A 15,000-nucleotide genomic window follows, 5' to 3' on the forward strand; every position below is an offset into this window, starting at 1 on the left:
TATGCAACCCGGTCGAAAATGATGATATACATACAGTGAGCTGTATTACAGAAAAATGATAGCATTCTAAGATTATAACGATAGTTGCAAAAATTGAATTAAACATAATGATAGTGTGTTTACAAAAACATAAAAGTGTCACAAATAAGATTCTGAAAAGAGCGAGGTCATGACCACTGCGACAGATTGTAGCAGAGCGCCAATTCCAGCTAGCTGACCATGTTCTACGTCTATCTGATCAATGACACTAAAAAACAACCATAAGATGGGTACCACCTGACGCTAGGCGTAAAGGGGACAGACCGAAGATTGCTTGGAGATGGATATCTCAAGATGACCTGAAGGCTGTCAACATTATGTGGAATGGATGTGCACGAGTGGCAGCAAACCGACCCTGGCGTTGGAAGCTTGCCGGCCATTGTGCTAAGCAGCGTAAGAGGACTTGAATCTAAAAGAAAAATACAACATTATACGCAACAGACCACTCAAACAGGAAATTCTGACAATGAAACAACGTCTGTGTATACAATATTTTTAGGGAATTTAACATTTTCGTAATTCAGGATGCCTGTGAGATCCCCTTGCTTAGAGTAAATTGACTTTGGACATCAGAAAGCTTTACTGACTTCAACTTTAATAAGAGCAACAAACAACTGAATATCTGAGGCCGTTAAAAGAAAGTAACTTTGTAAACTTAAACAAAAACAAACGAATATTTATACCTAACTTTTCTTAAAACTTTAAAGAACAGAGATTCCTCATTTTCTTTCACACATACATACATACATACATACATACATACATACATACATGCATACAGACAGACAGAAAGACAAACATACAGACAGACAGACAAGCAGACAGAAAGACATACAGACAGACAGATAGACAGAGGGAAAGAGCAAGAGAAAATAAGTGTATTGGGTATGAGATCGAGTTAAAAAAAAGTTAGTAATAGAACGCTTTGTCTGCATCTTGACTTTGTGAAAATAAACGTTCTTCATTCATAGCAAAACTGTTCAATAATTATTCTTCAAATGGCTGTAAGAAAATAATCATTCAACTATTTTCTGAAATGTCTGAATGGAGGAATCTGAAGTGAACGGTGCTTGACTTATCCAAACCTAATTGTGTATTGAGTGAGAGATCGAGATGAAATAAAATAAGTAAAAGTTGAGTACTTGGCTCGATGTAATCGACTAGCCTTTATCTCCAAATTTCTAGCCTTGTGCCTATAGTAGAAAGGATTATTAATAATATATTCATATTATGTTAATGTTTTATGTGTCATGTGTCATAACTTAATTACTCAGTACGTGGTAAGCATGCAACTCCGAGCAGCAACAAAGATTATCGTCAGTACTACAATAAATATTTAAATTCTGCTTTGTATTGAGTGCCTTTTCTCTATTGTTTGTAAGCGCATACACACATGCATACGTGCATACATATACATACATACATACATACATACGTACGTACATACATACATACGTACGTACATACATACAAACATACATACATACATGCATAGATACATACATACATACATACATATATACATACATACATACATACATATGTATCAAAATAACACTGTTTCTTTGTGAATAACTTAAAACTTTATGCAAAGATTATGCATGAGATGAATAAGAGCCTTCACCAAGTTACATTTTCAAAGGATGTAGGGTTGGAGTTTGGTCAGGATAAATGTTGTTATCGGGTTGTGAAAAGGGGGAAAACTATAAACCAGACTAATAACATTTTCATCAATGATTTGACTGTTTCCCCTTTATCTGACGAGGAATGTTACAGGTATCTAGGGGTGGTTGAAACATATCTTACAATGACACCTGTAACAAAACACGTGTCACTAAAGAATCTTACAACCGAATAAAGAAAATTTGAACCCCAGAACTCTCTGCATTCAATAAAACAGTGGACCACAATGTGTTTGCAGTGCCAGTAGTCATATCAACATTTAGGCTGCTTGATTGGACCCTTGATGAGATCCGAGCCATTGATGTGGAGACCCGAAAAATACTAACAAGCACACATATTTTCCACATAAACAGTACGTAGACTGCCTCTACCTAAAACGAAAACAAAGCGTCAGAAGTTTAACATCGATTTAAAATGCCCTTGAATGTCGCATCATATCCCTTCGGCAACATCTTTTAATCACCAATTGTCGAAGTGCATCACTTGACCAAGTTTGCATACATGAGGCTGATAACATGATAACATGATAAGACTTGGAAGGTAGCTCCCTGAGCAACATTCTTTCTCTGATAACCTAGAATACATGCCCAAAGAAGTTGCACGACTCTACCGCAACGTATCATCAGATGAAAGGATAAGCCTATACGAGCAAAAGACTATGCATAGATATGTTAGTAGAAGGCTCCAAGATGATAGTAACATCGATCATCAAAGCAATTTATCATGGCCCAATAGTCGGATTACTACTGTTCACTTTGAAGGGTATACGTTTGCAATCCAGGAACAGGAAATATCAACCAAGTACCTGATGCACAAAAGGGATAGAGATGCGGAAAAGCAGCAAAATGTGACAACCGATGCAGACTTTGTGGATGCAGACTTTGTGGACAACCGATGCAGACACCGTAGATATCACGCACCTCATAGGCAGTTGTCCGAAAATGACACCACGGTATTATCTACCGATGAGACATGATGTTGTTGTTAGGACACTCAATAATGAAATCCGTCGGAAGGATAACCCCGAGGACAAAGAAATAAGAACCCACAGTATGGTGGAATCTATAGACACTCATAGTAAAAAAGAGTACTGGTGGAATGTCCCAGTGAAGACCTCAATAAAATGCAGGCACAACAGATCTGATGTAATACATAAAGCAAAACAAACAAACCTCCATGTATTCATACACATCATACATACAAACAAAAATACCCTGTTGTTGATGCTGAAATCCCAATGAAGGAATCTTGAATCTAAGTTAGAAACCGGCTCTTTCTCTACTGGCAAGAAATCTTGAAATAAAACTGAACAATGACACACATACGTAATTATGTATATGTGCGAGCACAATACGCCAGATATCGTTGCTTGGATTAAACAAAAAAAGTATGCGCCAACATAGAGGTTAGTTGTTCTGCTGATGTGAATATCTTCGAAAATCAAAGAGAAAGAGAATAATTACAGAAAACTACTTCCAGACACTCAGTTTCTATATCTAGGTTTTGAATTCACTTTTATATCATTAATAATTGTTGCACTTGGTTATGTGAGTAAATGTTGAAGTGAGAATCTGGAAGATCTACGTCTTGCATGGAAAGAAATCAACTAGCTAGCTAATCAACTAGCTAGCTAATCAACTAGCTAGCTAATCAACTAGCTAGCTAATCAACTAGCTAGCTAATCAACTAGCTAGCTAATCAACTAGCTAGCTAATCAACTAGCTAGCTAATCAACTAGCTAGCTAATCAACTAGCTTCTTTAGCTAACTCTCCATAAAAGAGTTGTTTTGGCATCCTTGAATCCTTCATCCTGATCAGATGACCACTCCATCTGAGCCTTTGCTTTAACACAAGAGCTTCTATACTTTCATACCGAGAGCTTTCCAATATTTCAAGATCACTGATGTGATCCTCCCATTTAATGCCATAGATCCGCCTGAGACACATCTGATGGAAACGTTCCAGTTGTTTAAGGTGGTACCGATATGTGACCCACGCCTCGCAGGCATAAAGAAGAGAAGAGAGCACACATGTCTTGTACACTTTTACCTTTGTCTTCCTGCATATGTCTCGCCGACCTCAGAGACGTCTTTCTAGCCTTCCGAAAGCATCACTTGCTTTCCTAATTCTGTATGGAATTTCATTATCCAAATTGCTATATCTATTAACAGTGCTTCCCAGGTAGACAAACTGATCAACTACATCAAGTTGTTTACCATACACATACATACATACATACATACATACATACATACATACATACATACATACATACATACATACATAGGAGTACTGGTGGAATATCCCAGTGAAGACTTCAATAAAATGTAAGCGCAACAGACCTGATATAATGATTTTGGATAGAGAAGTGAAACTGTGTACAGTTGTGGAAATTAGCTGCCCAGCGGATGTTAACATAAAGCGGAAGATCAGTGAAAAAGAGAGCACCTACGCTGAACTATTGAGAAATCTGCAGTTACTCTATCCAGGTTACAAGTTCAGGTTTATACCTGTAATTATTGGGGCCCTGGTATATGTAACACACTGCTTAAATAGCAATCTTGAGAAATTAGGTGTCTCAAAACCAGAAAGGAAAAAGCTAATTCGAAGATTACAGATCCAGTCCATTACTGGAACTGTAAAAATCTGTAAAACTTTCCAAATTATGTATGAGCATGTGTATATATGCAACTGTATGCATAAGAATACATGCATAAAGCAAAATATATAAATCAGTATGTATACATACATTCATACATACATACATACATAAAACCATACCCTGTTGCTGATGTTGAAATTCCAATGAAGGAACCTTGGATCTAGGTTAGAAACCGGCTCTGTCTCTATTGACAAGAAATCTTGAAATAAAACTGAACAATTACACACACACATACATACATACATACATACATACATACATACATACATACATACACACATACATACATACATACATACATACCCCGTTGTTGATATTAAAATTCCATTGTAGGAGTCATGGATCTAGTTTAGAAACCGGCTCTTTCTCTATTGGCAAGAAATCTTAAAATAAAAGTGAAAAATGACATACATACATACATACATACATACATACATGTACAGAATTCTAGTCTGGCTCTTAAATTCTAAGGAAAATCTGTAGAGATAAACTTAAAATGAAAACAACACGCTGCTAACACAATAATAGGGCACAGTATTGACTTATAACCCTATAATATACTGAACAGTATATTATGGTTGCAAAACAAAATAGGGTGTCCCTACCAGCAATATATATACTGTATGTGCGCGTGTGTGTATATATATATATATATATATATATATATATATATATACATATGTAAGCAAAACGAAATACGGTGTCCCTACCAGCAATATATATACTGCGTGTATATATATATATATATATATATATATATGCGAGTAAAAATAAATACAAAAAAAATAGGGGGGGGGTTGTATGATTGTGTATAGAGGAATATACTATTTTGTTTAAAAGGGTTCCAACACTGTCTGTTTTTTATGTTTTATTTATATTCCTGCAAAACCAATGTGGGATATAGAATATGGAATATACAATATATAATATAATATACAATATATAATATAAAATAAAAATGGATGGTACTATGAAATAAAGTATTGAATGTCTTATTGAATATATGGAATATGTCTTATTGAATAGATGAAGTATTGAGTGTTCAATATAAAGGATTAAATATATAAATATATAAAGGCCAAATCTATTTTTAGAGATGATGATATTTGAGAGATTTTTTGTGTTTTAGTTATAAGGATAAGATTTTTAAACCCCAAGTAAGATGGATTTAATCATTTTTTGTTAAGAGTGGGTTTGAATTTCTTAATAAAGTACTTTTCTTTGCATTTTCTTTTAATTTCATTCCGGTTGTAAAGTTTATGGAATGGGAATATAATAAAAGTTTGATGACCACATGTTGCTAGATGGTTACTCAGTGGTATTTGGCGGACTTCTGGGTTTTTAATCTGTTGTCGATGTACCCGTGAGCGTTCTGATAGTGCATTACCTGTCTGGCCAACGTACAGTTCTTCACAATTGGGGCATTTGATGCAGTAGATTAGATTTCTACTTTTGCAGTTCATGTTCGCATTGGTGAATATTTTCCCTGTTTTTGTGTTCATATATATATATATATATATATATATATATATATATATATATATATATAATTTTGCTTAAAAGAGTTCCAACACTGTCTGTTTTTTATGTTTTATTTATATTCCTGCAGAACTAATGTGGGGTATAGAATATGGAATATACAATATATAATATGATATACAATATATAATATAAAATAAAAATGGATGGTACTATGAAATAAAGTATTGAATGTCTTATTGAATATATGGAATATGTCTTATTGAATAGATGAAGTATTGAGTGTTCAATATAAAGGATTAAATATATAAATATATAAAGGCCAAATCTATTTTTAGAGATGATGATATTTGAGAGATTTTTTGTGTTTTAGTTATAAGGATAAGATTTTTAAACCCCAAGTAAGATGGATTTAATCATTTTTTGTTAAGAGTGGGTTTGAATTTCTTAATAAAGTACTTTTCTTTGCATTTTCTTTTAATTTCATTCCGGTTGTAAAGTTTATGGAATGGGAATATAATAAAAGTTTGATGACCACATGTTGCTAGATGGTTACTCAGTGGTATTTGGCGGACTTCTGGGTTTTTAATCTGTTGTCGATGTATCCGTGAGCGTTCTGATAGTGCATTACCTGTCTGGCCAACGTACAGTTCTTCACAATTGGGGCATTTGATGCAGTAGATTAGATTTCTACTTTTGCAGTTCATGTTCGCATTGGTGAATATTTTCCCTGTTTTTGTGTTCATATATATATATATATATATATATATGTATAATTTTGCTTAAAAGAGTTCCAACACTGTCTGTTTTTTATGTTTTATTTATATTCCTGCAGAACTAATGTGGGGTATAGAATATGGAATATACAATATATAATATGATATACAATATACAATATAAAATAAAATAAAATAAAAATGGATGGCACCATGAAAGAAAGTATTGAATGTAGATGAAATATTGAGTGTTCAATATAAAGGATCAAATATATAAATATATAAATATAAATATATATATATAAAGGCGACTCGAGTTTCAGGGCTATTTCCCTTCGTCATGGCCTGTATGACAGACTTTAACATATATACATATGTATGTATGTATGTATGTATGTACCTATGTACATATGTATGTATGTATGTATGCATATCTCTGTGTGTCGGTGTATTTATTTATACGTATATATACTTACAAATACATACAAATATATTTTTGCATGTATAAAGACTGTCTCTAACTGATGATTTCTCGACTGGCCAGAAATAGCAATAGAATCTCTTACAAATCGCACTATACAACTGAAAAATGTAGTCCCTGATATAGAAAAATAAGGTTGTCTCGACTAGAAGTTTCTGATTCATGGATCCACTCAATCACAGCAGACATGTGACTAAACAACACCACACACACACACACACACACACACACACACACACACACACACACATACACACACGCACGTACGTACACACACACACACACATATATCCACACGTATTTGAATATATTGTGTGTGTATACATGCATATATACACACACATGTAGGATATACACGGCATACATCTAGCCAGAGTATTGAAAAGATACACGATGTGGTTATATTTGAGATACACACAGATATATATATATAATATATATATATATATATATATATATATATATATATATATATATATATATATATATATATATATATATATATATATATATATATGTATGTATGTATGTATGTATGTATGTATGTATACATGCATATACTCATATATCATTTGTATTATATATATATATATATATATATATATATATATGTATATATATATATATATAATGTATGTGTGTGTGCATGTGTGTGTATACAGATATGTATATATGTATTATAATTTATTATTCATGTATATATTTACACACACATGTATATCATATACATTGTGTATAAACATGCACACATGTGTACATTAAACATGCACACATACGTACACTAATTCATAGATGCGTATATACACATACAAATATGCATTCAAGCATACATACATACAAATTAGTAAATATAAAGAACATAATATATGTAATAGAGCTGGGGTACTTAACCTTGACTGCCGAAAACCCCTGGGGATCGAGGAACATACTGGATACACGACACTTGTTCTTTAATATCATTTCTTTTTTCTCTCCCCCCTCTCTCTCTGTATATATGTGTGTATATATGTATCTATCTATCTATCTATCTATTTTTTTTTTTGATCCCTTTTGATCGAACTACCCCCTTTTCCTTCCTACGATCCCTTTTGATCGAACCCCCCCCCTTTTTTTTTCTTCCCCCTCCCAAAAAGAAAAGCTCTACATTGTATTTGTCCCATCTTCGTTGAGCCCTGTGTGGCTAATAAAAATAATGTATCTATCTATCTATCTATCTATCTATCTATCTATCTATATATATATATATATATATATATATATATATATATATATATATATATCTGTGTGTGTGTGTGTGTGTGTTATATATATATATATTAGAAATATAATATTTCTAAATCTCTCAGAGAGATTTAAGCAGTAGTGGAGCGACAAAGTTGTAGTATATTGTCAACTTAATGTGACAATCCCAATAAGGGAATACACTACTGCTGTTTAGCCCTAGGAAGCTGGACCGCTTCCTGTCGGCCTTGACACAATTACTGTGTCCCTATTTATATATATATATATATATATAGATATGCAGGGCAGGGAATCGTCAATTCGTAATAAAATTAATAATTAACAATTTTGCCGGGTAGCTCAGTATGAAAAAACCTTTTCGGTAAAAAACATTTATAATCATAAATATATAGGGATTGACAGTAACCTGCTTCTCCAACATACTGAGAATTCAGAAATAGCAGTCAAAGAACTACTGATTTCAAAACTAATAATTTGTAGTTTTGAAATCAGTAGTTCTTTGACTGCTATTTCTGAATTCTCAGTATGTTGGAGAAGCAGGTTACTGTCAATCCCTATATATTTATGATTATATATATATATATATATATATATATATATATATATATATATATATATATATATATATATATATATATATATATATATATATATATATATATATATATATATTCTTTTATTCTTTTGCACATTTCAGTCATTTGACTGCGGCCATGCTGGAGCACCGCCTTACAGGGTTTTAGTCAAAGAAATCGACCCCAGGATTTATTCTTTGTAAGCCTAGTACTTATTCTATCGGGTTCTTTTACCGCACCGCTAAGTTACAGGGACATAAACACACAAACATCGGTTGTCAAACGATGTTGAGGGGAAAAACACAAACACAAAGACACACACGCATAAACATACATATATATATATATATATATATATATATATATATATATATATATATATATATATATATATATATATATGTACGACAGGCTTCTTTCAGTTTCCGTCTACCAAAATCCGCTCACAAGGCTTTGGTCGACCCGAGGCTATAGTAGAAAACACTTGCCCAAGGTGCCACACAGTGGGACTGAACCCGGAACCATGTGATTGGGAAGCAAGTTTCTTATTGCACAGACGCGTCTGAGAAAAATGCAAAAAAAAAAGAACCTAAATCGCAACGATTTCCTCTCAGTTCTGATTCTGGTGAAGTAGAACCAAAATATTGATATTTATGAAATCATACTGGCTCCTAATAAGACTATTGATGATGGTTATTCCGACAGAGTATCGGAGAGGCGCATGGGAATATAATGCACAATTGCTTGGGTTGGAATCGTCAAAAAGTTAAGAAAGAATCTTTGTAGTAGAGTTTATTCGTTTGTGTAAAATCGGTTATAAACTCAGTGGATACTCGGAGTATCTCACGTGGAATGTGTGTAGCTACGGAGTGAATCGTCATAATAATGTTTAACACACTTGCGCGCGCATCTATACTCAGACATACATGTCATGCATATATAAATGTATGTATGTATGTATAATATATCAGTGCATATCTATACATATATGTGCGTGTGTGTGTGTGTGTGTGTGCATATGTTTGTTTATGCGCGTGTGTGCGTATGTGTATGTATGTATGTATGTATGTATGTATGTATGTATGTATGTATGTATGGAAATCTTAAACTTTATGAAAAGTAAATCTAAAACTTTATTTTCAGTTAACACTCACTCCTGTTCACACACTCAAACATATATATATATATATATATATATGTGTGTGTGTGTGTGTGTGTGTGTGTGTGTGTGTGTATGTGTATGTATACAGAAACACATACTCCCACGTATATATATATGTGTGTGTATGTGTGTGTGCGCGCATATGTAGACATATATATGTATCTTTGTGTACACATCTATTATACGTATATATATATATATATATATATATATATATATATATATGTATGTATGTAAATGTATGTTTTTATGTGTGTGGCTGGCTGGCTGGCAGACTGGTTAGAGTGATGGATAGATGGATGAAGACCTAGATCTTTATGAAGAGGCAATTTTATCTATGTTTTACTATGTGTGTGTGTGTGAGTGTGTGTGTGTGTGTGTGTGTGTGTGTGTGTGTGTGTGTGCGTGCGTGCGTGCGCGTGTGTAATTCTGCGATGAACGTGAATTAAAAGTAAAACTTTAAACATGAAGAAGTATTTTATGTGCCAACCCTTGTCTCAATAAGTTTTTTTCTGTTTTACACAAAGCAGTAGCATTTTACTAATTTCTGACTAGTGCTATTAACTTTAATACTTAGAGCATAAGTACTCACCAGGCAGAGATAATCCTCCAGTTGGCTAGTGACATTATGAACAGGAATATCAATCCAATTGGTGTTTCGAACAATGTAACACGATTATTAATGTTAGTGTTCAGCATTTGTTTTTTTCACCACTGTAACAGTAGCACTGATCTGGTTTCGGTCAGTGCTGTGCAGTGGCAATAAATGAAGAAATGTAAGGGATGAAGATGAAAACAAAGAAACTGCTACTACAACGTATAGACAACAATGTCAAGTACAATGAAGATGGATGCAAATAAATAAATACAATTAAAAAAATATATATATCTTTATGTCTTTTTGTTACTAATTGTGCCTCATTCGTTGTTTCGAGGCAGAACCACCAGAGCAAAAATTATATTAATCTTTTGAGGTTCAGTGGCATTGTTTTTTCTCAAAATAAATTTTGTCTAATTATTTAAGATATTTCTCAATGAACTTCACAAAATGATACTCCAACAGGATGCAGATTTATATCAATTGTCTACACGTGTCGATCTATACTACAAATAGACCCAGTTGTTCCTCTCCAACACAAATAGTTGTCCAACATTCTACATATGCATCTTTCAACAGCAAACATCCAAGAGATGTGAGCTGAAGAATAATAATTACATTTAACTCGCCTCTTCTTCCCTACACGTTCATTCACATATACATTTGCACATGCAAATATGATTCCAAGTTGAATTTTCAAAAAAAAAAAAAAAAAAAAAAAATCTTCTTTATCTCCGATTATTCATTCACTTACAGTCTAATCTTCCTGTTACACAACCCAGCAACTCTTCAACTTTTACAAAGTAAGGCAAAAATCTTTTTATTTGTTATAAATATTTTTGCTTTTATCACATTCTCTTTTTTTTTATTGCTTTCTTTTCGTTTCCTCTTTGCGCTTCAAGTCTGAAGTGTGCCACTCACCAATTTCTTTCTTCTTTCTCATTGCTCCCCCCCTCCCTTCCAATCCTTCAGATGTGAGCCGTTCGATGAAGACGAGTGTTAAAGCAAGCAAGACTGAAAACTGGAGTAGAGGACAAGCATGTTATTTTCAGAGCAATGAGCACGCATGTGCACCACCGTCTACGCCTCTTTCATCCTGTAACTACTTCAACGATGCTAATGTATGCGCAGATGAGAAGAAAAGGAGCTTAGAACACTCAAATCCCACATGCTCACAAGTTGCCATTAATTTTGGCGCCCATTTTCCCTTGCTTAATTATTTCCTATTATTTCATCTTTAATTTCAAGTAGCTGATTAAAGCGAAATGTATTGCATCATAAAATATTTAATTATTTGTAGAAATTAACTAGAAATATTTAACTAGTTTGATAATTTAACTAGTAGATATTCGATAACAATTTAACTAGTAAATATTCGATGACAGTTTAACTAGTAAACAAACAATAAAATCAACAATTTCATATACTAACAACAGCATTGATTTTTTCATATAACCTTTATTATTAATTTATACATTCTGGCTTTTTACTTTTAAAGTTCAAATATCACCGGTGTCAACTTTACTATTTATCCTTCTGTAGTCGATAAAATAAAGCCGCACTCAAGCATAAGGACCCATACTATTGACTAAACCACTCCACTCAAAACTGCTGGCAATGTATCAAAATTAGATGCTATTATCATTTTAAACATACCGGGTGTTTACGTGCTAGATCAAATCTCATCGGTATTAGCTTTAACTTATATTCCACTAAGGGTCATGTTAATTTTAACCAAGCAGTACCACTCCCAATTTGCAGACTGCGTTCCTTTGTCAGAAGTTTCAAATTTTTGCACAAAACCAGCAAGTTTGAGGAAGGGATTAAGTCGATTAAATTGACCCCAATGCTCATCATGGCACTTATTTTATCGAACTCGAAAGGATGAAAGGCAAAGTCGACCCCGGCAGAATTTGAACTCAGAGCGTAAAAGACGGACGAAATGCCGTTAAGCATTTTGCCTGGTGTGCTAACGATCCTGGCAGCTCGCCACCTCAAGTTGTATAATCGTAGTAATGATAGCATTTATACCTAATATCTAAATATTAACATTTAAACCTTTTTATGGAATTGAAAGTCAAGGAGATATTCATTCATACATTTCACCAAGGTCACTAGTGAGGCAACTGTGATGAAATAGTTTCAGCTGGAAATGAAATGCTGGTTGCCGAACCTGGAAAGCCCACATTTTACGATACCATTCTCATAACCAAATATTACGACTAAGTCTAACACGACTAAATCTAACAAGTACTCTCTAAATACGAATGAGTCTCTGAACCAGTTTCAATTCGTATTCAAGCTAGTTTCATTTACCTTAATACCTTGGTAAAAGACTTTGACGACGAAGAATTTCATAAATTTGTGGCATTACTGATTTTTTTAATTTGTAAGAAAGTAATTAGACAAATACATGGATACCACTCTATCATTGGTATCAATATTATCGATCCTGAAAAGATAACAAGCGAAATCGACACTGGTGACATTTGAAAAATATAAACGAGTGTTTCTAAATATCGCAAGGTATAAAGTCCGGCATTCTAGCATTTCTACATTCAGTCAGCTTTTAAGGCAGTTATAATCTATTATGTTAAACGGTTTGAGTTTAATGTCGCAAGATAAATCACTTGTCAATGTTACAATGCCATCTCTACTTGCAGCAAAAGTTATTACCCTGATTACATATTTCTGGTTGTATAGTACCGATTGACTCGGCATCTATACTCTTTTCTACTCTAGGCACAAGGCCTGAAATTATGGGGGAAGGGCCAGTCGATTAGATCGACCCCAGTACGCAACTGCTATTTAAATTATCGACTCCGAAAGGATGAAAGGCAAAGTCGACCTCGGCGGAATTTGAACTCAGAACGTAAAGACGGACGAAATACTGCTAAGCATTTCGCCCGGCGTGCTAACGATTCGGCCAGCTCGCCGCCTTTCGGCATCTATACTCACATCTCAAAGTAATCATAGTTCACTGACTTAACTGTAAGTCTAATTCCTCTGTTGGGCCCCGTTATAATTTTGCATCAGATATTCTCTCTTTATGCGAATAATGTACACATCGTGAAAAAATATGTCCATAGCAAAACTGAACCCCTAAATTCCTTTAGACATTCGATGTCGTTCTCTTTCCTTGCAGTGTTTTTACTTTTGAGTTTTTCTTTACAATATTTCATACCTCATCACTTTAGACATTTTCATTTAAGAAATCACTCACTCGTCGCGTACAAAAATGGCTGAGGTTGGGAAGACCAGGTTAAAGATGGAAATTATCATAATACACTTGCATTCGAACTCGGCCTAACTGCTGCTGATCCTTGGATAAGAAAAGAAAAAATTGAAAAAAATACCAATTTTTTTTCTATTTACAAGTGACTTTGTTTTCTTCTTTTCTTTTTGTTTCTCTCTCTCTCTCTTCCTATTTTTCTGATTTCAAATGAAAAGAATTACTTGGATAATAAAATTAAAATGACTTCCTATTGTTCCATTACTCCACACTGAAGATGTACCGCATACAGAAAGAAGCTCGTTTATGACAGTATTAAATTGTTGTTGTTGGCACTCCGTCGCTTACGACGTCGAGGGTTCCAGTTGATCCGATCAACGGAACAGCCTGCTCGTGAAATTAACGTGAAAGTGGCTGAGCACTCCACAGACACGTGTACCCTTAACGTAGTTCTCGGGGATATTCAGCGTGATAAGACTGACCCTTTGAATTACAGGCACAACAGAAACAGGAAGTAAGAGTGAGAGAAAGTTGTGGTGAAAGAGTACAGCAGGGTTCGCCACCATCCCCTGCCGGAGCCTCGTGGAGCTTTAGGTGTTTTCGCTCAATAAACACTCACAACGCCCGGTCTGGGAATCGAAACCACGATCCTATGACCGTGAGTCCGCTGCCCTAACCACTGGGCCATTGCGCCTCCTACAGTAACAAATAGTCAATGTATAAACAATTAAGCATTTTGTGTAATATACCAATAATGATACTTTTGAGAATAAATAATTAAATAAATAAATAGAATAATTATAATATGCATCCCACATTTATTTGAAAAATAAATGAACCAATAATTAAATTGCTTATATTGTGAAATAAAAATGTGTTGACCACAATAATAAGAGTTTTTCAATCGCGCGATAATGGTCGTGGCGTGATGTATACAGAAATGTTGGCCTGCAGCAACACGGAAATAATATGGGTACGTAATTCACTCACCATTTTTGGCATGTACGAATACATATAAAGTATGGCGAACATTGGAAAGACAAGATAAAATTTACGTAACACATTTGGTTTCGAAACCAATATTCTTCATTAAGATAAATTCTTTCTTTCTAATGAAAACCTGATTTTGTC

At 34.0% G+C, this 15,000-nt stretch overlaps 1 protein-coding gene across 3 annotated transcripts in view; it reads right to left on the reverse strand.

Annotated features, from left to right (window-relative positions):
- Window positions 1-15,000, reverse strand: part of LOC106872351 (protein Wnt-8b) — a 108,056-nt gene that overhangs the window by 46,867 nt on the left and 46,189 nt on the right. Inside the window, exon 1 of one of the 3 annotated variants that reach the window (XM_014919312.3) lies at window positions 10,632-11,625. The exons of the other annotated variants lie outside the window; for them this stretch is intronic. Within the exon in view, the coding sequence (XP_014774798.1) occupies window positions 10,632-10,738 (107 nt within the window). The 5' untranslated portion in view covers window positions 10,739-11,625. Of the gene's footprint in view, window positions 1-10,631; window positions 11,626-15,000 lie in introns of those variants that run through there. 3 annotated transcript variants of the gene reach the window in all.

Source organism: Octopus bimaculoides, chromosome 3 (genome assembly GCF_046866305.1).
Source record: "Octopus bimaculoides isolate indiv1 chromosome 3, ASM4686630v1, whole genome shotgun sequence".
Classification (NCBI taxonomy): Eukaryota; Metazoa; Mollusca; class Cephalopoda; order Octopoda; family Octopodidae; genus Octopus; species Octopus bimaculoides.